The sequence below is a fragment of the Diaporthe citri genome (genome assembly GCF_014595645.1).
Source record: "Diaporthe citri strain NFHF-8-4 chromosome Unknown scaffold_4, whole genome shotgun sequence".
Lineage (NCBI taxonomy): Eukaryota > Fungi > Ascomycota > Sordariomycetes > Diaporthales > Diaporthaceae > Diaporthe > Diaporthe citri.
The window spans coordinates 2415929-2439930 of NW_025064849.1; the positions used below are offsets into that span (position 1 = coordinate 2415929).

A 24002-nucleotide genomic window follows, 5' to 3' on the forward strand; every position below is an offset into this window, starting at 1 on the left:
GCTTGGAAGGGGGCCGAGTTGCTGGATTCCGGGCACGAAGGACTTCGATGCTTTCACTTCCATTTATGTTCCTTGGAAGCTGACGTATATTACTAGGTAAAAGGTCCAGTGTGGTGTAGGGCGGCGGTAGAGACTCTTTTTGTGTGCTAGGAGCTGTTATCTGTGGCTTTGATCCACTAGATACAGTCTCTCGATACTGTGTGTCTTGCTGCTTAACTTGAGTTTGCGTCGCAGCCAGGCGCGAAAACGGCTCGCGATTGTGTGGGCCATGCTTTTTGATTGCTCGGAGTGCAGGTGACTGACTGGTTGCGGAGTGTGGCCACGATCGCAGATGGAGAAGCCAAGCTGAGATCTCAACGAAAACAATGAGCTGTTCTGGAGCTGTGATCATGGGTAATGTTATTCTCTCTCGATGTTGTTTTTTCTTGAGATTGTTGAAAGTCGTTGGAGTTGGGTGCAGTGTGTTCTGATGAGTGCAATAAAAAAAAAAGGCTGAGCAGGCTAAAATGGGGAGAATATACATGTTTGCATTTGGTTGTCCATTTTGGCAAATTTGAAGGCCTGAGTCACATGGTGAAGGCACTTTGACATGGTGCTTGACGGCGTCAAACTAGGTTGAGCTCGTGTCTCGTAGTACTATACCAGCTATTCCACTACCACAAGAGCAGCGTTTTATTGTCCGGGTGCTAGATAATATAGTTAACCTATGCGGATAAAACCCAGACTTCCTAAGTCACGGCTTTCTTATTCTTGATAGGTAGCAAGACCATTTTTCTTGCGTAGCTTAGTTTAGGCGAGCTGGTGAAGAAAGATATGCTGCAGTTAATGAATATCTTTAACACGCCAATACTTCGGACTTCCATTTAGGCCAAGGGCGTCTATCCTCTGGAAGTAAGGACTCGAGGAACGTGGCAAGGCCGGTGTAGAAGGATTCAATCAGCTGTGGCTGGCATCAGTACCGTGTCTCGAGATGGTGGAAAGTAGCAGAGAAGAGGTCGTCGGTTTGTTGGAAGATCAGCGTCCATCCTTAGACCTCCAAAGGTCGCTGGCACGGGGACGACCGGGGTTGCATGAGACATGTCAGGTTTTATCCGCCTGGGAGCCATGCACCTGGTCATGGGACAAGTGTACTATTGTCCCTACCTCACTTTAGCACAGTCGTATTCGACCTTACAACTTTTCCGGATTCAGAGGCATCTCAACGTGAGTGGTTAAGATAGAGGTACATAGAGAGGTATGTAAGTAAAAAAGGCAGGCTTCCAGATCTCTCGATTCGACCGTTGGGTTTCTCATTCCAGCCTCGCATGTACGGCTACCCAATCTATTATATAAGCAGGCGAGAAGTGGGGTGGGGCGCCACCATCCGGTCTCCTGGGAGCCCAAGCAAGAAGGAAGCTCCATGTTACCCCACTAGGGAATCGACAGCAAAAGAGGCTGATTCCCCTCCTTCCCTCGCCAGCAATCAAAACATTGAAAGCGACGAACAAATAGTCCTCACCACACCAGCGTGCCCTTCTCTTTCTCTTTTTCCTCTCGAACAGCCGAAACCCAACCAGCAAGATGGCAGACAACTTCGTCGACGTCGCAAAGCAGTTTTGCGACTTCTACTACCAGACCTTCGATGCCGACCGCAACCAGCTCGGCCCACTGTACCGCGACCAGAGCATGCTCACCTACGAGTCGAGCTCCGTCCAGGGCGTTGCCGCCATTGTTGAGAAGCTCGCCGTAAGTCAATTCCCTAGCCGTAGTGCACTAATCAAACTCCTGCGCGGTGGGAGGACGATGACACGCCCTCGCGCCACAGGCCTCGTCCTTTTGGGGGAGGGGCGCCTCTTCCGATGATCGGTGGCTAACTTTGTGCAATGCGCTGTCTCCTTCTAGGGCCTTCCTTTCCAGAAAGTGCAGCACAAGATCACCACCCAGGACCCGATGCCCGGCATAGCGGACGGCGGTGTCCTCGTTTTGGTCACTGGCCAGCTTCTGGTACGTTTACGATGAGAGTCCAGGCAGCCGCTCCCTGCGGCGGTGCCTAAAAAGCGCCCGGCCGCCGCCGCCGCCGCCGCTGCTCACCTACAGCCCCCGAGGATTTCGCAACAGGGCAATGGCTGACCATTTTCCTCTTGTCCCGCACAGGTCGACGACGGTGAACACCCCATGAACTTCGCGCAGACCTTCCACCTGATGAAGGACCCCGCCGGCAGCTTCTTCGTTTCGCACGACATCTTCAAGCTGGTCTACTAGATACCCCGATTCGTTCCTGGAGAAGGGTGTGCGGGCGAGAGGCAGGAGATATGAAGACCAAAGACAATATGTATTGGTGCATTTGCTACGAATTTGACGGGCGCGCGGGCGGACGCGGGCGGACAACCTCTACTCCAACGGCCTGGGAGATTTCTTCTTTTCCGCTCTAGAGACCTGGCAGGCATGGTCGCAACACAAAGGCGATTTGGACATAAGACAACTGACCCTCCCTCTGGTGCCATCTGATGAGGATGTGAGGGCAACTGCAAGAGTTTACGGGTGACTTCCTTCTGTGATCGGAGCTGCTCTCGAGGAAAAATGACGGGTGTCTATCTATGGGACGAGCTCCAATTCAACAGCACACTTCCACTCCTGCCCAGCATTTTTGCGAGGTCGGTATGCCGTCGTGATCCAAGAGCCTCAGGCGTTGATCCGTCTTTGCCAATTACTCTTTCTTTGTTGCAGGTGGCCAGCTGCTGCTAAGACGGAAGTTCGGATGAACAATGACTGCAATTGTGCCAGGGCGTTACCATAGGGAGATACGACCCCTGCCGGCTGACTTGATGGTGCGATGGCGCAGCAATGTCTTGGTATCCCATGCTGCCAAGGGCGGTGGTGATGGCCACGTCAGTGCTCATCGTAAACGATCATGCCTGTGAAGTGGAAGCCTTCCAGAAATGCATCTGCCTGGGGGGCGAGCGTGTTTATAAGGTGGATGAGTGCGATCGGAATCTACCAACCGGGCATGTTTTACATTTGTTTCTAGTAGTGGGCAGGAGACCAGCACTTGGGAGCCGCAGATTGAGTTGAAACGGTCCTGACCATCTTAGACCCTGGCGCATCCAAGACGGCCCAGTCACTACCCTCACGCCACTGGCCCCTTGCTTGTCGGAGCTTCCCCAACCCCCCAGCGACTGACTGCCACTGGGCACCCGAGCAACCGAACCCAGCCCCTGCCACGCCAGGCGTGAGCGTACTAAGATCCAAGCTGCGCAAGCTGAGGGAGGCTTAGAACGATTGGGGCTACCTGTACATTTTCCTACCCGATGACAGACGGTCAAGGTTTCGAACTTTTTGCCAACAACACATCCGACAGCACGCATTACCTGCATCTCGCTACAGGTTCCCTCTGCGATAGACCCGAGCATCAGCAATTCGCCATTACACAGACGACGGCCACACGAGCAGCTATCGATTGAGATACCCGCGCAGAGTTAGGCAGGCATTCCACGGGCGCGACTCAGCACACACAGCTTCCAGCTCTCCATTCTCTCTCCGCCCATCAGCTCCGCAACACTACAGCTGCCAGCCCGCCCAGATCCAGATCAGACCACGCGGCTGCGAACATAGACACGAGCAGGCCAGGTTCCTGTGCTTACGGAAGACAAGATGACGTTGAAGGAGGAATTCGCAACGAGGAACTTCAGTATGGCCAGCCCACCCTGATGGGGTCCCCCACCGCGGTGATCGGCAAGCTTGTGGACGGCGTACTAACCGCTGAACCCCCTAGGCATTTACGGGCAATGGTGAGAGGACCCCTCAACCACATCCCCAGCAAACCCACGCTCCCGTATTCGATGGCATATCTTGCACGTGAGGATTCAGAATGATGTGCGCAAGGTCGTCGACGACGCTCAAGCGTTGCAACATTGCCGGCGCGTGGAGAGCTAGGGATGGACTTTCCCGAGGGAGACCCCTATGCTAATACGAGATGCACGACTCTAGGCTCGGTGTGCTGTCGATACTCCTCGGCTTTGCGCTCGGAATCGCCAACATCTTCACGTTTAACGTCTTCATCATCATCTTCTGCGCTCTGTTACTGTAAGCCTCGGACCCTGCCTACCCCTATAACCCATCCTCCCGAGCAATGTCGCCCGGCCCTCGCGGACGTCGCGATCACGCGAGCAGATGCCCACAGCCAACCGCGATACCCCCGAATTTCCTTTCTAGAAAACGTGCCAGGCTGACCTCGCCCACCACTCTCGCGCAGCACATCCGTCCTCATCATCATCTTCATCGAGATCCCGCTACTGCTGCGCATCTGCCCCACGTCGAGCACGTTCGACGGCTACGTGCGCATGATCTCGACCAACTACACGCGCGCGGGCGCCTACGGCGTCATGGCCCTGATCCAGTGGCTCAGCATCATTGCGCGGGCCACCTCCCTCATCGCAGAGGCCATCGTCCTGTCCGCTGCCGCCCTCTGCTACCTGGCCGCCGGCATCAAGGGCCAGGCGTTCGTCGGGTCCAAGACCCTGGGCGGCGCGGGCGTGGCGCAGATGATCGTATGATCGCGCTGTTTTGGGGGTGAGCGAGCGAGTGCCTCGCTAACTTGGAACACGACTGGTGTGTATCGCCGGCCGTGGTAGGGTGGTGGACGTCGGGCCTTGGGTAGTCATGGCAGCTGGATTGGGAGTGTAAGGCTGGGTGGAAAATGGACAAAAAAAGACATCGACATTATCGAAGAAGAGAGACAGACAAATGAGCTGGGCTTGTTCCGGACCGGACCCCCAACATTGCGAGCAATTGGTCAACCTGCTCCAATTCGGAGTATGGCGTCTCTGTAGGGCTCTTGTTTTCTTGCTTATTCATCCTTGTCGCAGTCCGGAATTTGATGGAATTATCCTGTCTGCTCTTTGAGAAAGGGCCTTTATGGCATTTGCATTGCACGGTGGGCCTTGGAAGGTCAGGCTTTTGTATTGAGAGTAGCCGTTGTTGGTATCAGGCCTCTCTGTTTCTTTAGGTAGTTACATGTGCCGGTAGCAGTCGCAGCATATCCTGTCTGTGTGGCGAGTCAATGCGATGAGTCTAGGATCACTACAGCACTGCGGTGCGGTTGCTTTGGCCGGCTATGTGGTTGTGACTTCGCAGCCGCAGGAAACCATGCTCGACCGGCGTAAGGCCATACAGTTCGTACGAGGTGTTTCGACTGACATGTGTTGAGAACTTTCTTTTCCGGACCGTTCCAGAGGCAATCCAGGCTTCTAGAACTGATACCTAGGTAGTAACATATTTACGTGCACATCTCACACAGCCTCCCATTCAAGGGCGCACGTTCTAGTTCGACTGTAGGCGATCCCGGAGGAAGGCCTGTACGGAGACTGGAGACGGTCCGGGCCCGTGGGCGAGGCCGGGTTTGAATTACACTACTCATGCGGCCTCCGTGCCGGGGGAACGCAACGAACCTTACGTGTGGGTGGTGGTTATTAGCCTCTCGTCACACTTCTGGATCTTTTGGTCCGAAGAAGAGGCGCGTGATGCCGGCAGCCCGAATGCATGGATTGCATTTTAGCAGAGGACACTGTCGAGCATGACGCCATCCTGCCGCAAGCTTGTTGCAATGGACCACATGAGGTGAGGAGAGGGCTGCCGCCTCTTTACGTGAAAGGTCGAACGACGCTGGTTGCATGGAGACTTAGCGAATCTTAAATACCTCTATTGTGTCCAAAATGTCTGGTCCCCCAATGTGCTATGAGAGGAGCAAAAGAGCCGGCCGGCCACATGCCGCCAAGCATTCATCTGGGATCGCGGGATGCGGGTTTCCCTTTCTTGACGACGACGACAGACGTGCGAGTAAGCGGGACGCAGGACCCAAGTTGGGACAGGGACGTCCAGCAGCCCTTATTGGTACGATGGGCGAGGCATGTATTAATTGCTGTACAGTATTAACTCCTGCATAGGGGGCTGCATGAGGAATAGCCGGGTGGGAAGGCGCAGCGGCCGAACCTGGGACGCATGCACACTGACGGAACCGTCGTGGTTGCAGGTGTGTCTGATGCCAGGGAAGTCGCAGGTGTTTGGGTGGGCTGGATGGAGTACAAGGTGTCGTGCTTGGAGTCTGATTTATGGGGAGCACCACTTGGGTTTGTTTCTGGTGTCGACAGTACTACCTCCATGTGAGAACTGTAGTACAAGCACGCTCCCAAGCCGACACAGAGATCTCAATGATTTCCTTGGTCTGTTGATGGTCACAATGCGATACGAAAAGTTCGCGTACGACCATCGAGAACTTGCACCTTGAGACACACCCGCCAAGCTGTTTCGGGGGTTAGTAAGTCCTCTGACGTTGGCAGCCTCCGCTGTTAGTCGAGCTCTGGGCATATGATGGCGGGGTGGTGGGGTACACTATGCAGGTGTTTTGACGCCATCATCGACGACGGGATGTGGAAGAGCTAAACTCGCGCTGCGTATACTCAGAGGCAATGTAGGTGCACGTGTATTGGTTTTATTTCCTTCACCGTCTTTCGGCACTCCGCAGCAGATGTGGTTTTCGTCCTCTCACGGTAGGGCTGGGCGAATTGTAGTGGGCTGAGGAAGTCAAGTGATGCTTGTGAAGAGCTGAGAACCACACAGGTGCTCACTCGCTGTGCTGTTCAGCGAGTAGGAAGACTAGTACTCAGAGATAGGTATGACGAGATCTGCCCGCTCGTTCTCTTGAGTGGAAGTGGCAGACCAGGGAAAAGAAGGGATCGACGCAAGCTACTACAGTCCAGCCCATGATAACGCAACCCGTGAAAGAGGCAACGGTTTGGAGGCCTTCACGAGCAGGCGGGCGAGCTGGCTGGGCTGGCAGGATCACAGAGCTTTCTAGATCCATCCCAGACGGGACGTGTGGGCGTTGGGTAGACCTGCTACTCCCGTACTAGCGACGATTTGGGGATCGTGATTCAGGGCGTGCTCAGTGTCGGGATACACTGTCGACGGCGACTGTGCCCGCCGCGGCGGAGGTCACTCGACCTGTTGCCAGGGCCCGGAATGGGAATGGACAGAGGGCAGCTGAGGAGCCGGCGGACCAGAGCCCAGAGCCCAGATCTGGCTGCAGAGGCGATCCTTGCTGGCGGTGGGGATTCCCAGTCGACGGCCCCAGGGCGGCAGGGCGCTCGTCCAGTCGGTGCCAGGATTTTCTTATAAGTGGCCCATGTCCGGTTCCTGATGTCGTTGCTGTGTTGCTGCCGTTGCTATTCTCGAGCACTTGTTGTTTCGCTATATCTAGTTTATCTTCTCGGTGTTCCTGACTCTGACTCTGACTCTGGTTCTACTCTCAGATTGTCCACTCAACCAACCGTAACTGCTGTAAAAACAAACCTACCTCTTCCTGCTCTTCAAAAAGGGAAACCATTCCTCTTATCTGTGTCGCCTGGCCCCTGCATTCCTCCTCTGTCCCCCAACCACTGACTGGACCTCCACCACTCCAGGTAAGTGCCGATGGCAGCCGCTCCTTCCATTGACGCTGTCTGTTTTTAGCTCCCTCTCTGTACTGCTCCTTCCGCTTGCATGCAGTTAGTTGCTGTGTTCCTCTCTCCGTGCCAAAGCCTGAACAAGGGAGGAATTCCCTCTGGACACGACCAACGAGCTGCTCTTTGCGAGGCCCTAAGTTCCCTGGCCTCAAGCTCTGAGCTTATCTTCTCGGGCCGCTCATTCGGATCAGGCGAGTCAATCCAGGTTGACTGTGGCCGTTAGAGCTGCCCTTATCAGCACTGGGAACACGCTCCTTGAACTGTATTGTGTGACCGCAGTGGGAACGCGCCAGCTCACGGTTCCAGCTTGGGCTTCGTCGAACGGCACCTCCGTGCCTTTAGCCCGCTCGGGGAAAACTCAAATTGTGGTTCTTTGTCCAACTGCCCATATCACGACATCCTGGTTTGGCCGTTCCTGTCGCTGCAAGCCCAGGGAACCATCAATTGGCGGGGCAGACCCTCACCATCTGCAAGCTTCCAGAACATTGACGCCGCGGCGCGCCCCAACCCAGTCACTCCTTGGCCAGCTCAGCCCCTGTCTAGTCATCTTGTCACAACACAGCTTCTTCTTGCATGCTCAGTACTTATACCCTACCTCGCGCGCGCTTTTTTGCATTGTGTTCACAAGAAATGGCTCACCGTATCTTTACCTCCAGCCGGGCTAATAGCTGCAGTGCATAGTACGAGGCACATTCTACTATCCTTTAGGTCTTCAGCATACAACACCAGGACTAAACCAGCGTCTTGTCCTTGCACACTTGACCAGAATCTCGACTCGAAATATTTCCAACTCGAGCAGAACAAATATTGAAGCTTCAAGCAATCAATATGTCGACCGCAGCCACTCAGCAGCAGCCTCCGGCTATACCTCCCCGTCCATCTAGGGGATCTCAGGACCGAGACAGTTCCGAACTCCCTAGGATTCCACCACGTCCCATTAAGCGTGGCCCCTCGCCCAACCCCGACCGATACGCCCCGTCTCCTCTGAATGGTGGTCTTCTCAGCCCTACCAAGAAGGACCAGCGTTCCAACTCAAATGGCGATCCCATTGAGCGATCCAGGAGCGTCGATCTGCCGGCCGTTGTTGGCGAGGAGGGCATGGAATACGCTGCTCTGGCTCAAGAGGCGGCATCGTCTCGCGAGCCGAGTACTTCTCCCACACAGACACGCACTGTGGACCAGAACATGAAGATATATGCACCTACGGCAACTATGCCTGCTTCAAGAGCCAAGCAACGCATCATGCAGGTTACAAGAACCGACTCGGACAACGCGGCGGCTTTTGGCATCGGAAAGCCGAGCCAGGAAATTCCCACGCCCTCCAATCGTAGCCTGAAGAAAAAGGCTAGCACGGCCAGCGGTCTGTCTCACAGCGAGGTTGAGGACGAGGAGCATGGCATCCCAGAAATTGGACAGCAGATCCCCTTACTGCCCCACGCTGGCGATGTCCAAGCCCCATCACCCGCTCCCGGTGCTGATACGATCAAGGCCCACAAGAGAAAGGTGAGCTCTCGAGGAGTTCCACCTGGAAGTTACGGCCTGCACGGCCACAACGTCGCTCCTCAGGACAAGCTTGAAAAAGAGTACTATAACAAGCACCCTGAGCTTCTGAAGCTGGAACACCACCCGTACCAAGCCGACCGCCCCACGGATTTTGCCTTGAGCAGCGAGCAGCTCAACAAGCTGGTGAGGGAGACCGAATCCACTGGCCAGGGTGTTGGTAAGCACATGAGAATGGCTCCTTTATTCGTGATGTGTCCCTAATAGGAGAGCAGGCACCCACGAGCACGTTGGCTTGCCCAGTGAGCAAGCTGGATGGGCAGCGCTTGATGCTAGTTCGCGCCCTCAGTCGGCAAAACCTGGCGAGAAAGAAGTCCATATCGAAGAGCCCAACCGCAGGAGGAGCATCCTGCTCAGCGGTGACCCCGTTCCTGCTCCATTGCCGGAGGACGGCACCGAATACACGGCCCCCATCTTGGCTGAGGATGAGGTTAGGAAAAACACCCCGCAGCGGGACCAAGTAGCATGTATCGAGCCTTCAAGGGAGCGCCGAGGAAGCGATTTTGAGGCAGACCCACCACGCAGTCGCCCCACTAGCCGTCCGGCCAGCCTGTACAAGGTGGATTCGTCCGACTTGAGGTCCACGCCCCTTGAGGACGTGGAAGAGTACGAGCCGCTTTTCCCTGAAGATGATGAGGGCACCCCCAAAAAGCATCTCACTGCTGCCCAGATCGAGAAGATCAAGCAGCGATTCCCCAGCAAGGACATTTGGGAAGACGCACCTAACAGCGTGCATCACACCGCCACTGTCTCCACGCCCGACCTGACGGAACAACTCCCGAAGAGCATCCCGCCTCGTGAACAAACGGAAACACCGGCACAGGAATGGGCCCGCAAGCAGGAGGAGCTGGCTGAGAAGGAATTGACACACCCCGACGCCTTCCTGTGGCGCAACCAAAAGCCTACCTGGGTTGGTCACCAACCTCACCTCTCTCAGGAGACCTCCCGTCCAAAAATGGCGCAGAAATTCCCAAGCCGCGATGTCTGGGAAGACACCCCAGACAGCTTGAAGCTCGAGACGACCGTGTCCGGGCCTCAGATGGAGCCAGCATCGCCGGCAGACACCAAGCCGCCTCAGGTTCCGGAGCGGCCCCGGCGCAAGTCTAGTGGTTCCAGAGATAAGCCCGCGGTTCCTGAACGACCCAAGAGCAAGTCACCAGAGGAGACATCCAAATCTCAAATTCCCGACCGCCCCAAGCCTCAGATCCCCGCTCGACCTGCGAAGGCTTCTGCTGCTGCCGCTTCTCCGTCCGACGCGCCGGCTCCCAAGGTGAAGCCTGCAGTGCCCGCTAGGCCAGCAGGCAATAAGATTGCTGCGCTTCAGGCGGGATTTATGTCTGATCTGAACAAGAAGCTTGGACTAGGACCGAGGATCTCACAGCCTAAGGAGGAGTCCAAGGACGAAGTGCCCGAGGAGCCAAAGGAGAAGAAGCCCTTGACTGATGCCCGCAAGGGAAGAGCCCGCGGTCCTCAGAGGAGGGCTCCCGCTGCCGCGACTGCTGCCGCGGCAGCACCCTCGGAATCTGCGGCCAAGAAGCCGAAGTTGAGTTTCTCGACAACTGTCACCATCTGGTCTTTAGACCCCGAGTCGGAGGGCACAATTCAGGTCGGAGGGTTGAGTCCAACAGACGAAAAGCAGGAACCCAGTGCGCCTGCCGCTGAGGTTGCTGAGGTTACCGCGGAGAAGTCCGCGGCGCCTGCAGTCGAAGCTTCTACGGACGACAAGCCCGTGGTTGAGGAGGCTGAGCCTTCAGTGAAGTCAGAAACTGAACCCAAGCCAGAGGAGAATGCTGGCGCGTTCATCGACGACAAGAAAGAGGAGGAACCGAAAGGAACCAAGCAGGAAACTTTGGCAACGAGTAAGTGTTTACTTCATGGCATTCCATCCATGATGACTCGCTAATAAATATGATTTAGACATGGCCGGGGAAAGTGTCGAAGAGGCTGTGGTTGAGGAGGACAAGGCCGGCAAGGTCGAGGCGAAACACGCTGAAGTGAATCCCGTTGAGGACTAACATGAGGTTTCAACCGCGTGTTCCCCAATGCGTTCCTTCTAGTATTGTCGTTCTTTACATCAACAATTAAACAAGCGTGCCGAGACGATGAGCAGGAAGCACATCCGAGGGGTTGGATTTCACTACAGCAGAATACGTTAGGTAGCATTTTGGATTCTTGATGCCGACTTACTGTCATTCTTTTACAGTATGCGAACCACGCCCTCCCCGGCATGGCCACACGAGCCCGACACTGCTGTTCCTGTCGTATTTGGTCAAGGCGACTCACTGCTACCCACGTCGAATTTACTAACGAGAAAACGAGAAGCAGTTGTGCTCACATGTGCCCATACCCAGATTCAACGAGCGAGTGGCCACCATGTTCACGATGAATCGTGATGAAAGGCGTGTTGAGGATCTCGTCCCTGAGGTGATGATGTCTTATTCACATGCATTTCCTAAGACTATCAACGTGTCCGGGAGCCAACACAAGATATCGGAGACATTTTTGTGGGCGGGATGTTGGTGATTTCTCCTACATCTGGCAACAGGCTCCTCATTCTCATCACTACCAACAAGAGAATTCGGGCACGTAGAGTCGCAGCGTAGCAATTTCTCTAAGTAGACCTTTGCGGATTGTGCTCCGCGCGTAGATGTTGGCGAAGGCGTTAGTTATACGAGCAGCAACAACATCATGGCAGAGAACGTTACAAATCATCAATGTATTCAACAAGCTTTCCCACGCCTTTGTGAATTAGGTATGCATGCTGGATCCGTAACCTCGTGCCCTTATTAACTGTGTAGTCCGTTCCGTTCCGTGGTTTAATTTCAGTACAGTTACAATGCTTTGTATATGCAAACAAACACCCTGAATGCTCTGTTCAGCCTGAATTTTGACCCTGTACCGTCCCGTACCGTCCGTGGATTCTCACAAGACCTGGAAAAACCTGACTCCTTGTACCGTTGAAAGTCACGACTCCCTTCCACCACCTCCTCCAGTACCGCTCAAACCAACAGCGTGTCACCCGCGGGTTATCGTACAACAAGAAGTTCATCATCATCGTCATCATCGTCACCCTCGAGGACGACCTCCTGCTGCCGCTGCCTCGACGCCAGCTTCCTGCTCCAGTCCCTCGAGACCCCCGGGTCGGCGACGACCGAGCCCGGCAGGCTCTCGCGCCCGGCCTCGCGGATGCCCTTCTCCGTCACGAAGCGCGTCTTCTTGCGCACGGGCGACCTGTCCTTGTCGCGGAACGCCCCGCCGGCCGCCGTACCCGCGCCGGCGCCGGCGCCGCTGCTGCCGCTGCTGCTAGCCGTGGTGCTAGTGCTGTTGTGGCTCGTGTGCAGGGACAGCCTCTCGCCGGCCTTCATGCGCGAGAGCTTGTCCCGTAGCGATGTGCCCCAGCCGAAGCCGCCGGGAGGCCTTCCGGTCGCGGCCGACAGCCTGCTGGTGGCTGCGGCGGTGTAGGACGAGCCGGCGGCGCCGGAGGGTTTCGAGTCAAAGGAGGAACTGTTGGACGAAAGGGTGCTGTCCTGGCGCTTGCGCTTGACTGGGCTGAGGGATATCTTGGGCCCGGCGCCGCCCCTCTCGGCGAGCAGGCCCAGCGAGCGGGCGTCGGTCTTACGCGGTTGGTCCTCCTCGTTGTTGGTGGGGAGGGAGATGCCCGGGAGCCTGACCTCGGGCTTGAACGTCGAGGACGACGGCACGGTGCGCGGGCCCCTCGTGCCGTTGAGCCTCGAGGTGGCGCGGGGGCCCGCCCTCGAAGAGGAGGCCCCCGCCGCCGGCTGTGCTGCCCCGGAGATGCGCATGTACTCCCCGCCCATGCTGCCGCTGCCCATCTCGCCCAGCTTCTTCGCGATGTCCCTCTCCTTCTCTTGCGCGGCTAGTTTCCTCTTCAGGCCCTCTGCCCTCTCCCGCTTGTCGGAGACGATTCCGTCGCGATCGATCAGCGATGACGCGCTCTGGCCGCGGCCGCCCCCGTTCATGAAGTAGCGGCTCCGCGTCTCCCAGTCGAATTTGCCATGTTCCTGTTCGACCTTCGCCTGCCTCTTGGCTTCGGCGCTCTCCTTCCAGGTTCGGTCTTTAGAGCGGGGGCCTTTATAGCCATTGCCGAGACCCCCCGTGCCATTGACTTCCTGCCGGGCTGATCGGGTCCGGGACAGAGCCGTGTTGGTGTGGAATTCGCAGTGCTCGGTGCGCCGGGCGTTCACCCAGCTGTTGCAGAGCTTGCCGTCCGCCTTGACGGATTTACAGTACCCCAGGTCTCGCGCCGCGCCGATCTCGAGAATCGTGTCCGCATCGGACTTGATCGTCAAACTAAAACGACCAGTGTCCGTACGTCCTGGTGGCGGTGGCATAAAGTCTGGATTGAGAATAGCGACGACGGTGCCCGTGGACAGTTTCCAGAAGCGCTCGAAGCCTGAGTTGAAGAGGAAGAGCTCAATCTCGTACTGTAGGTCGACGAGGGACAAGACCATGTACTTGCCCCTGTCTGACTGCTTCATCTTCCCCGTCTCGGCGTCATACTGAGGTTTGTGATGACGAGGATCTGACTTGGAGGCTACAATTGCGAACACAACACTGTCGACCACGTTATCAGGGAGGGACCAGTCTGGAGCTTTGACCTGGCGGAGCAAGTCCTGGATCGAGTATGTCGTTTTGCCGGAAACAGCGCGGGCCACGACTTGATGTGGCAGGATGCGCTTGGACAAATGAAAACCAGAGTAGACGTCGAATGAAGCAGAGGGTGATTTCGGGGTCTCAGATGTTATTGAGGAGAATGAGCCTGCGACTTGAGATGAAAACGATCCAGAGTCCGTGGTGCCATGTCCTAGACGCGATGTTGTCCGTATGCTAGGTGCTGTATTGCTGCGGTGTAGATGTCCGTTCCTTGGTCTTTCGGATGGCGCATTCCCAGTGGTGTCGTCTCGGGCAAATCCTCGATCCCGGGGTGATGGCTCATTTTCCATGTCCACGGCAGCATTCTTGTAGTCCTCCATCTCCTGCTTGGTAACGTTGAAAGCTGAGCTTCGCGACTTGGACGCCTTTGATCTCGTTTCCTCGCGGGTCTTCTCCTCCGTCCGAGCTGCTGCCAGCCTCTCGTTGAAGCTCAGTGGCCGCGGTTTGTCTTCCGTTAAGCCTGGAGTCCTGGACCTGTGCAGATACCCTGCTCCTGCGCCTTGCGACCCTCCCGGGTCATCTTGCGACTTTCGAAGACTCGGTGCCCTTTTCAGTGATATGTCCTTCCCTCTCAGCCCCTTGTCTATGCCGAGCAAGATCCGACTTGGGGAGGTCTGCTCAGGCTGTGGTTGAGCCTTCCTCACGGGCGAAGCTGGCACTTCAACAGCAGAACCTTGTGAAGGGGGCCGTGCTGCTGCATCTGTCCTCCTGATCTCCTTTATTCTTAGACCTGCCCGCGCCGTAGAGGCCGAGCCTGGTCTTGATGCTTTGGTATTGTCCTGGTCCGAGTGCTGGCTGAAGGAGGAATGTGGGTCGTTCTGGGACCTCGCCTTGTCCTTCCGCAGCTTCTTCAGCCTGAGTTGTGCCTGTATTTGTTGGAGTTTCAACTGCAGCGTCTCCTCGTCATCTTCGTCGTCCACGTCCATGGGATCCCCGACATCCATGGGGTCGTCTGTGTCCATGCTCATCGACTGTGCCGCGCCGCGTGACGCTGGTCGGGTAGATCGTGTTTTCGAGGGCGACGGTGACGATGAGCGCTGCGCGAGTATTTGTCTGTATCGCTCGCGACCGCCTGGTGTGCTCAGTAGGGCCTCGCGAGGGGATCGTGGCGGCCAGTGAGCCTCCAAGCCTGCGGCGTCTGCCCATGAGTCAGTTGGAAAGCAGCAATGGGGTATTTTTCCCTTTAATTGAAAAGAGCATACTGGATGACATCCTGACACTTTTTTCACAACATGAAGAATTTGCGATGCTCGGAAGTCTCCCGACCTGCACCGGGCTGGACTGTTGTTTGTTCGCGACAAAATGTTGGCCCAGTAAGATCAAGAAGTACCACGCCTACCTATAACAGCCAGATATTATCGCCCACCCCTAACAACGCCACGGTCCTGGACTTCGTAGGCGCCCGAGAACAGCACATGGGAGCCAATGGGCGGGTCAGCGGTGCTTTTTGTGGCTGTGGTTGTCGCTGCAATCAGGAACCAGCGGAAGCGGCCGACTGAGCAAGCATGTGTCTATGGTATGTAGGCTGTATGCAGTATGGGATGCTGAAATCAACATACGGCTCCGAAGGCGGGTGAGGCTGCCCAGGGTCGAGACGGATGATCGACTGAGACTCTAATTTAGTCGAGTGTGGCTGTTCTTGTTCCGCATGCAACTCACACCTCGCCCTCAAACCGGATCCTCCAGGAGTGGGTGCGCGGGCGCAACACAGATTACGGGTACGGGGAAATGGGAGGGGGCGCTCTGAGTTGGCTGGGATACGCGCCTGCGCGACTCGGACGCGACCCCACACTGTAATAAGCGCGCTGTTAACGACCCTGGACTATTTACTTTGGAGCTGCGTGTGCACCTCGTATCAGCTCGATAAGATATTTCCAATTCCGGGGATAGCATCCTCCTTCTTGCTTGCCCTCAATTGCACTGTGCGTTTTGGATACCAGCTGTACAAATTGGCAAAATATGGCGAGGACACGTGCAAAAGGCGCCGATAAGGGAGCCAAAAGCTCAAGCAAAGACGCCACGGCTTCAGCATCATCATCAAAATACACCCTGCCAGCCGAGTCCGAGAGTCCAAGTATAGTCCTCATTTTACCAGAGAAGGCGACTCCCGAGGCAAAAGTTGTGTCACTCACAAACCCTCGATACTCAAAACCAACACGGTACCTCGTGTGCCCACAAACTGGCGCATATGAGTTCATCAAGATCTCCGAGCCGAAGACGACACCTCGGAGCTGGCTCATCGAGGCTGGAAGCAGAGACCAAACCTCAGACTCAGGAGATGCCAAGAAGGACGAACATGCCTTCCAGACGCAAATCTCCAATGGCGCAGACCTCTTCATAGCCACACCGATCGACCCATTATTCCTCGCCCTCCCCGCCCTGGTAAAACAGCTGTCTTCGTCCAAGCGCATGTTCCTGTCCAGCGACGACCACCTCGATGGCATAGCAGAGGGCGCGGCGCACCTGCGGGAGACCCTGAAGTGGGCGCGGTGGCGCGAGCTGCTCGAGTCCCGCATGGCCGCGGGGTGCGACACGGTCGAGGCCGGGGACGAGACCATGTTCCGCCTGAGCGAGGAGAAGCTGCTGGGCCAGGTGCTGGCCAAGGCTGCGCGGATGAGCGAGGGCGGGCTGCCGGGGAGCATGGAGGAGAAGTTCGTGACCAAGGCGCTGGAGGCGCCCGTGCTGGGCCGCAAGGCCGCCGCCGCGGCGCCGCGGTTGCAAACGCAGGAATCCGCAGAGGCGAGCGGCGCGGACTCAGGCACAGATACACAGGTGGAATCCCAGTCGTCCGTTGCAACGTCCGCTACGTCTGCGTCTGAGGCTTCCACAGCAGCGACATCGGTGGCGGACGAAGCCGAAGCCGCGGGCAACAAGGACGTCGCCTCGGCCATCCAGGCCTCACCGGAGGTGATCAGACTCCAGCGCCTCCGGGTAGCGTTCAACTTCATCTGCTCGAGCTACGTGCCGCCGGCGTTGTCGTCCGTGCTCAAGAAGATGCTGGCCGAGGGCAAGGGCGCGGGTGTGGACTTCAAGCCCCTGGACGAGCACGTCGGGCAGCTTACGAAGCTGCGGCAGGAGGCCATGATGGCGCGGTCTGCGTCGGACTACAGCCGGAAGAGAGCGCTAGACGAGGAGGACGAGGACCGTAGAGAAGCGAAGCGCAAGAAGGAGGAGGAGGAGAAGAGGAAGAAGGCTGGGGAGAGTAGGGGGGTCAGAGACCTGAAGAAGGTCAACACGTCGGGCATGAAGAAGATGAGTGACTTCTTCGCGAAGAAGCCAAAGGCTTAAGTACTGCTTGTAGGGACCAGGGAGGTTGCTTCAGGGTGTCACATTTGTAGGATATTTGTTTGGATGAGCATATGTCATTGGGCGTTGGAAACACCAAAAGGGGGTATCATTCAATGCAGATCACGAACGGCATAATACGAAGACGATAACAGAGCGGCTTCCTCGCCCTCACCGCACGCCTCTGCCACTTCCCGAGCCTGTGCCTCTCATGCCCCTTGTCGTCCGCGACGCCCCGAAGCCTCTTCCTATCTGTGAACCTCCCCGTGTGCTGGAACTCGCGCCGCCCGCGCCGGAGCCCGTGCCCGCGCCGCCCCTCAGTATGTCGCCCCGAGTACCACCACGCACACCCCTCACGCCCCTGACGCCGGATCCGCGGCCGGCGGCAGATCCGGTGCCGGCCATGCGGGCCCTCTCCTGCTCTTCGACCTTACGCCGGGCCTCCTCGCGGCGACGCTCCTCCTCGGCTGCCCTGCGCTCCAGCGCCTGCTGGCGCGCCGCGGCCTCCGCCTCGATGTCCTGCAGGTCCTGGGTCGAGCCCTTCCAGTTGGGATTGAGGAGGAGCCGCTGGTTGTGCTCCGTCTGCGAGAGGATGCGGGTCCAGGTGTTGAGGAGGGTGGAGGCATTGTCGACTGTCTGGGAGACGTTCTGCGAGCGAGTGGTGTGTGTCAGCTACCTTGTATTGCACGTGATGCGCCAGCAGGAGTGTTCATGCGATGGCGTTTGTTTGACTTACTCCCATATTGCCCTTCGCCCGCTCGAGTGTTCCGATGACGCCCTCTATCACCTCGTTGATGTTGCGGACCCCTTCGAGCTCGCGCCGGAGCTGAGTCTCGCGGACCTCGTCTGCATCGAATGGCTCCTTCTCTTTCTGACCGCCAGGCGTTGGCGTTTTGGGGGTCTTGGGTGTTTTGGGTGAGGGGTCGTTTTCAGCCATGATTTCTGATGTAGTTCGTTGTGGCACGGGCAGTATATGACCAGGTCTGCCTCAATTCAAGGAAGGTGTTGTACCCTCAATCGTATGGTCCGTACTTTCCGTTCGGTCGATGACGTTGCAGTGCAGACAAGGCTGTCGAAGCTCTGAGCTGGGGTTGGTGTTGGCATGTGCTTCCCTTTCCTGGTCATAAGGTTTGTTGACTTTGGCCTGGAAAAGCGGGGCCCCTCTCCAAGACGCGTCGAGGGAAAGCGCGTTCTCCACGCGTTTGAAGGGCAATAAGGCTGATTGGCCAGTGGACTGGGCAGGTTCTCCACTCTGCTGCCAACCCCAGTGAATCACTGGCAGCCACCGCCTCATCTCCTCGTTTGCAGGACAAAGTGCCAGCCATCCTATTCTCATCGCTCATCCCCAGCCTGTTCTTTTGACACCACCACCATCAATTGCATCGTCTTTTAACTACATTGCCGTCCATTCCATTCTGCAGCGCTTTCCATTGTCCAGATTGGATTTCCACAGGACCAATATTGTTATTGTGATACCCATGAATGGTGGACATCATCAACATTTAAATCGTCTTCCAGAGACTTTCCTCCGCCTTGACTGAGTTCTCCCAAGACTGGGAGCAGAACAAGGGCCCATAAAAAAGGTTCCACTACACACACAAGTCATCAGAGGTCTTAGAATCCACCTTCCTACCACCTGTCTCTCCCTCTGTACTGGGGCTCTCCCTTCATCCACCCCAAACCCTCACCCTCACACTCTTCTCTTCCCCTTATCACTCCTCAATTCAATTTAATCGAGTCCTAACCCTCAACCACCCTTCTTTACCTCACCTTTCGTCCCATCTGGCTCCTCGACTCATCCAGAGCATTGATATATCGGAAGCTTTGGTGAATTCCCAATCCACTGCGACTGCTGCCTTGCCGCCTTACTCTTGCCGCCGTCCCCACATTTCTTGAAGGCCTGGCTTTCGTCCAAGCTCAACAGCAACGCGCCTGACAAACGGTACAAAGAACACAATGGCGACCACGCCCACGCCTGGCTCGCCTGCCAGTATCAACACTCCTCCTACGCCTCGACTCGGCGGCTTCCATGACGATTGGGAGCCTTACACCCCCGTTCGCAAGTCTGCTCGGATCTCGTCGCAGCGCACCACCTCAGCGAACCGAACCCCGTCCCCTCACCTGTCGGGTCGCACCTCAACATCTCGTCAGGTTCGCGCTTCACCCAAGTCGACCTCCGACAAGAAACACCACCCAACCCAAGCTACCTCATCCAGCATGACTTCGCCCCCGGCGACCGCGTCGCCGCAAAAGAAGCGTCTTCCTGCCTCGTCGCGCGTGTCGTCGGGCTCATTGACTGCAGAGAGCATTCGCAACGCCGCCGCCGCCCTCGGCCAGTCGCAGAAGATGGATTCCCTCACCAGCGCCCCAAGTCAATCGGCCCACGTTCTGCCGACCCCTGCCAAGACGCCCGCACGCAAGCATGCCGAGCAGAATGAGAAGAGCGTCAACGCGATCGCGCGCAACCTCTTCAGCAAGCCCCAGAGCCCCAAGAAGACGCGCACCAAGCAGTTCAAGCTCGACAGCTTCGAGCCTGAGGACGACACCTTCCAGATCTACACCGACTCCCAGGACCGACTCCCTGCGCCCGACGTCACCGAAGACAACCCCTTCTACGGTGAGGCGGGTATCGCAGCCTCTGCGAGGCCCGTGCGCCGCAGCTCGCGCAACAGGAAGAACATCGTCGGCGCCAGTGTCTCCGAGCAGGTCAACGAGGTTGTCAAGCGCGAGGACGGCTTGCTCTATGTCTTGTAAGTTCACCTGTCTATCTTCGATCCATGCCCTCCTTACCTCGCTCGGTGCTAACTTTATTGTAGCCGTGGCAAGAAGATCTTTAGGAAGTTCTCAGAGAGCGACGAGGCCAGCTCCCGACTCGACGTCAAGCCTCGCCTTCTCTTCCCGAGTGCCAAGAGCCACAAGGAGAACGACCTTGCTCACACCGATGAGGAGGCAGACACCGATATCGAGCAGCCCATTGCTGGCAAGGTCGACGACGTCAAGGCCAGAGCTGAGACACCTGTCGAGGCTAGTGAGGCGAAGATTGACACCCCCAAGGCGCCCAAGTACGCTCCCGCCTCACCTCCCAACACGAGCCGGGCCGCTCGATCCAAGAAGATCACCACCGAGCCGAACCCAGTCAAGACCAAGCGTGCTGGCAACCGGAGCCCCTTTGATGGTTGGCGTCGTACCAAGACTGCCTCCGAGGGATCTGTGAATGGCCACAAGCGACCTGGCGAGGCGCTCAGCGCCCCATCTGCGTCCAAGCGACCCAGAACTTGAATCCGAGGTTGATGCATTCGGGACTTGAGTCGAGTCATTTTGCCTACTTGTTTTATTACTTTATGGAATCTGGTTCATAAGGAACAGCATCTTTCACCGACGATGGGACGGCGTAAGGCAGCAGAGGGGCCGTTTGGCGAGCTCAAGTAAGCTCTTTGATATCCTTCAGGATGTTGCGCGGGATGGTATGAGAAGTACGTGATGTGCTTTTCTGTGCGAGGCTCTGAAGAGCTTCTCCATATCACCACTCGACTGTCGGCTTTTTGCCATTACAGCCTCCACAAAATGCATTGCGAGCAGAAGTACTTGCAGATAGTTTTTACGGTCTGCCAAATAGGGGTTTTCATTACGACATTGACAAGGGAGCAAGGGCAAGGAGTCTTGGAATGATTTTCCGCAGGCATGTCTGGAAGGAAGGATCAGATAGATAATTTTTGACTCGATGGAATCTTTTTTATGAGTGTGCCGTTTAATGGTGAAGAAGATCTGATTTTCTCTCAACGCTGAGAGATTCAAAAATCAGGTAGCTATCTTGAGGCTATCAATTTGTTGTTCCAGCAAAGTCAAGTCAGATTTCATAGACGTCCTGGCCAAGCCATGAGGCAGGAAGCACGTCATTGGGCCTGACGATGCCGACCGGACTCGTATGATGCGAATTGGCGTCGGGTTCGTCATGTCATGGTGGAAACTCGGCCGGTTTGCGGACAGGACGCCGCGAGTCGGTGGCCAGCTTGGAAGAGCTGCCCCACCCCCGCAATCCTCATATGCATGGACAGCAAGTTTCTTTCCTTCATTGCTCAAAAGAGATACAACTACAACTTCCTGGGTGCTTATTTTGCGTTCTCTTTATACCAATACGGCTTCTCTTACGGGTAGACTGTCTCGTGCTACTTTTCGTCTCCACCAGTCCGTTCGATACTCGTCAGTGCCCCCCTTCAAGACTCGACTTCTGGAGCCGCAGCCCAAGATGCACATCCTCGTGATCAACGACGACGGGCCCCCCGTCTACGCACTCGTCCCCCTACGTCCACTCCCTCGTTCGCGAGCTCCAGGCCTCGGGGCACACTGTGTCCGTCTGCCTCCCCCACACGCAGCGCTCCTGGATCGGCAAGGCGCACATGATCGGCCAGACGCTGAAGCCGACCTACTACCGGCCGCCGCCGGCCTCGTCCCCTCCCGCGGGCCTGGGCGGCCCCGAAGACGACCTCGGCACGACGCACAGCAGGCCCTCGGCGGACGGGGCCGTGGAGGAGTGGGTGCTGGTCGACGGGACGCCGGCCAGCTGCGCGCAGATCGGGCTGCACCACTTCTTCGGGGACCGGGGCCCCGTGGACCTGGTCCTGTCCGGCCCCAACTACGGCCGCAACACCACCGCCGTCTTCGCGCTGAGCAGCGGCACCCTGGGCGGGGCGCTCGAGGCCGCCGCGTGCGGGTACAGGTCCATCGCGCTGTCGTACGCCTTCTTCACGCGGAACCACGACCCGGAGATAGTCGGCGCCGCGAGCAGGCACGCCGTGCGCGTCGTCGAGGCCCTGGCGCGGCAGTGGCCCGCCGACGGCAGCGCCGACGTGTACAGCGTCAACGTGCCGCTGGTCGAGGGCGTCGAGCAGCGCAGGACGGTGTGGGCCGGCCTGCTGCAGAACTACTGGATCAAGGGGAACAGCGCCTTCGAGGCCGTGGACGCGGACGGGGCCGACGGCGAGGACGAGGAGGAGGAGAAGATCCGCGAGGGCGCCAATGGCGAGGCCGCGAGGCCGCGGGTCGACGGTGTGGCCGAAGGCGGGAGTGGCAAGAAGGGCCACGACCACAAGCATTTCAAGTGGGCGCCCAAGCTGGCGGACGTCATGAAGGCCGTGGATGGCGCGCCTGCCGATTGTGACGGGCGGGTCATCAGGGACGGCCACACGAGGTGAGTGGATCGCGAGCCATGCTCCAGGACATATTGCTAACGTGTGCTATCTTCAGTGTGACGGCATTGAAGGCCAACTTCCTGCACGCCGCGGAGAGCCTGCAAGGGCAGGATCTGAAGCTGTGAGTGACCTGTTTCCGGAGTGCGAGCATGAACAAAACGAGCCAGGCGTATTTGGACAACATACACGTACACACACATACATCGAGACTCTGGGGCTATCTATAGGCCCCCAGCCCGGGCGAGGGCTTGGACATAGAGTCATAGAAAGCATGCTAGAAATAGACAGCGTTCTGCTCTCGACCCCCGTCAGTCCATCCAATTTCAACCCAAGACCGGATTCTTACACTTTTTTTCTTTGCTCCGGCTTCAGGGATGAGCGTGAGGCTACAACAGAACTTCCCCTCAGGACAGCGGGGACATTTGGGCCAAAGACGGCAACCAAGGCTAAGGAGGAGTCCCAGCCAGCAGTCCCAGCAGCCGCGGACTCGGGGGAGCAAGTGTTCGCGATCGTCGACTACGAGGATGCCTACGTACAGCCGATCATCACCTCGGCCCTGCAGTCCCACATCCCGTCCGGCCGGCTACGCCTCCTCTCCCCGGACCCGTCCCGGAGCCTGACGGAGCAGGTGCCCAAGGGTGCCAAGGTGCTCCAAATACGGGCGTACGAGTCCATCGACTTCGACCACGCATCCACAAACCCGGGCACGTCGCTCATCAACAGCTACGTCATCCGCAAGGCCCTGATCAGGAAGCACTTCCTGTCAACGACGGTCGACCATTGGGTCGCCAAGAACCCGGCGTCGCCCCTGAGGGGCCACGTCAAGGCCAGCGAGCCGTTCGAGGTCGACTACGCCGAGTTCCTAGACGACGCACTGGACGAGACGTTCGACCTACGGGCCAGCTTAGAGCGCAACGGCGGGGGCGGTGGTGATTCCTTGAGTGCGGAGGAGAGGGAGTGGTGGATTCTCAAGCCGAGCATGAGCGACCGCGGGCAAGGCATCCGGCTGTTCTCGACCATGGAGGAGCTCCAGGCGATCTTCGACGGGTGGGAGGCCGAGGAGCCGTCATCCTCCGACGAAGATAACGAAGACGGGGACGACGGCGACAGGGCTGGTGCTTACGGAGGCGACGACAGAGATGGCATCACGACGTCGCACCTCCGCCACTTCGTCGCGCAGCCGTACATCCACCCGCCGCTCCTGCTACCCGAGTGCGGCAACCGCAAGTTCCACATCCGCGCGTACGTTCTTTGCGTGGGCGCGCTCAAGGTCTACGTGAGCCGCTCGATGCTGGCCCTGTTCGCGGGGCGGGCGTACTCTGCTCCGTGGGAGAAGAAGAACGACGGCGAAGATGGGGACGACCAGGATGAAGGCTACCTCGACGCACACCTCACCAACACGTGCATTCAGGGCCCCAAGGCGGACGCGGGCTCGGTGCGGCGCTTCTGGGACGTGCCGGGCCTGACGGTCGAGGCCAAGGACGACGTCTTCGCGCAGGTGTGCTCCGTCACGGGCGAGGTGTTCGAGGCCGCCGCCAAGGCCATGATGGTGCACTTCCAGCCGCTGGGGTTCGCGTTCGAGGTGTTCGGGCTGGACTTCCTCGTGGACGCCGCAGGGCGCGCGTGGCTGCTGGAGGTCAACGCGTTCCCGGACTTCAAGCAGACCGGGGACGACCTGCGGGACGTCGTGGCTGAGCTCTGGCAGGGGGCGGTGAGCAGGGGCGTCGCCCCGTTTGTGGGAGTGGAGAGTGGTAGCGGCAGTGGGAAGGAGGACGGGATGGTGCTGGTTCGGGATGTTGACCTGGGAAGGAGGTGA

At 57.6% G+C, this 24002-nt stretch overlaps 8 protein-coding genes across 8 annotated transcripts; 6 read left to right on the forward strand and 2 right to left on the reverse strand.

Moving 5' to 3' along the window:
* Positions 1-1560: 1560 nt before the first annotated feature.
* INS49_009816 (uncharacterized protein) lies at positions 1561-2241 on the forward strand (the record flags this gene model as incomplete). Its single annotated transcript, XM_043170544.1, has 3 exons — positions 1561-1725; positions 1882-1983; positions 2134-2241. The coding sequence occupies 3 exons, from the start codon at positions 1561-1563 to the stop codon at positions 2239-2241; spliced, it is 375 nt and encodes a 124-aa protein (XP_043025109.1).
* A 1389-nt stretch (positions 2242-3630) lies between these two features.
* INS49_009817 (uncharacterized protein) lies at positions 3631-4532 on the forward strand (the record flags this gene model as incomplete). Its single annotated transcript, XM_043170545.1, has 4 exons — positions 3631-3667; positions 3752-3767; positions 3967-4062; positions 4232-4532. The coding sequence occupies 4 exons, from the start codon at positions 3631-3633 to the stop codon at positions 4530-4532; spliced, it is 450 nt and encodes a 149-aa protein (XP_043025110.1).
* A 3774-nt stretch (positions 4533-8306) lies between these two features.
* Positions 8307-11053, forward strand: INS49_009818 (uncharacterized protein; the record flags this gene model as incomplete). The annotated part of the gene is made up of 4 exons (XM_043170546.1): positions 8307-9198; positions 9246-9280; positions 9328-10897; positions 10956-11053. 4 exons carry the CDS (start codon positions 8307-8309, stop codon positions 11051-11053), a joined length of 2595 nt encoding a protein of 864 aa, XP_043025111.1.
* Positions 11054-12064: 1011 nt separating this feature from the next.
* Positions 12065-14924, reverse strand: INS49_009819 (uncharacterized protein; the record flags this gene model as incomplete). The annotated part of the gene is made up of 2 exons (XM_043170547.1): positions 12065-14850; positions 14915-14924. The coding sequence occupies 2 exons, from the start codon at positions 14922-14924 to the stop codon at positions 12065-12067; spliced, it is 2796 nt and encodes a 931-aa protein (XP_043025112.1).
* A 747-nt stretch (positions 14925-15671) lies between these two features.
* On the forward strand, positions 15672-17000 carry INS49_009820 (uncharacterized protein; the record flags this gene model as incomplete). Its single annotated transcript, XM_043170548.1, has 1 exon — positions 15672-17000. One exon carries the CDS (start codon positions 15672-15674, stop codon positions 16998-17000), a length of 1329 nt encoding a protein of 442 aa, XP_043025113.1.
* Positions 17001-17168: 168 nt separating this feature from the next.
* On the reverse strand, positions 17169-17934 carry INS49_009821 (uncharacterized protein; the record flags this gene model as incomplete). The annotated part of the gene is made up of 2 exons (XM_043170549.1): positions 17169-17645; positions 17734-17934. The coding sequence occupies 2 exons, from the start codon at positions 17932-17934 to the stop codon at positions 17169-17171; spliced, it is 678 nt and encodes a 225-aa protein (XP_043025114.1).
* A 1019-nt stretch (positions 17935-18953) lies between these two features.
* INS49_009822 (uncharacterized protein) lies at positions 18954-20276 on the forward strand (the record flags this gene model as incomplete). The annotated part of the gene is made up of 2 exons (XM_043170550.1): positions 18954-19747; positions 19814-20276. The coding sequence occupies 2 exons, from the start codon at positions 18954-18956 to the stop codon at positions 20274-20276; spliced, it is 1257 nt and encodes a 418-aa protein (XP_043025115.1).
* A 967-nt stretch (positions 20277-21243) lies between these two features.
* Positions 21244-24002, forward strand: INS49_009823 (uncharacterized protein; the record flags this gene model as incomplete). Its single annotated transcript, XM_043170551.1, has 4 exons — positions 21244-21279; positions 21371-22185; positions 22242-22307; positions 22559-24002. The coding sequence occupies 4 exons, from the start codon at positions 21244-21246 to the stop codon at positions 24000-24002; spliced, it is 2361 nt and encodes a 786-aa protein (XP_043025116.1).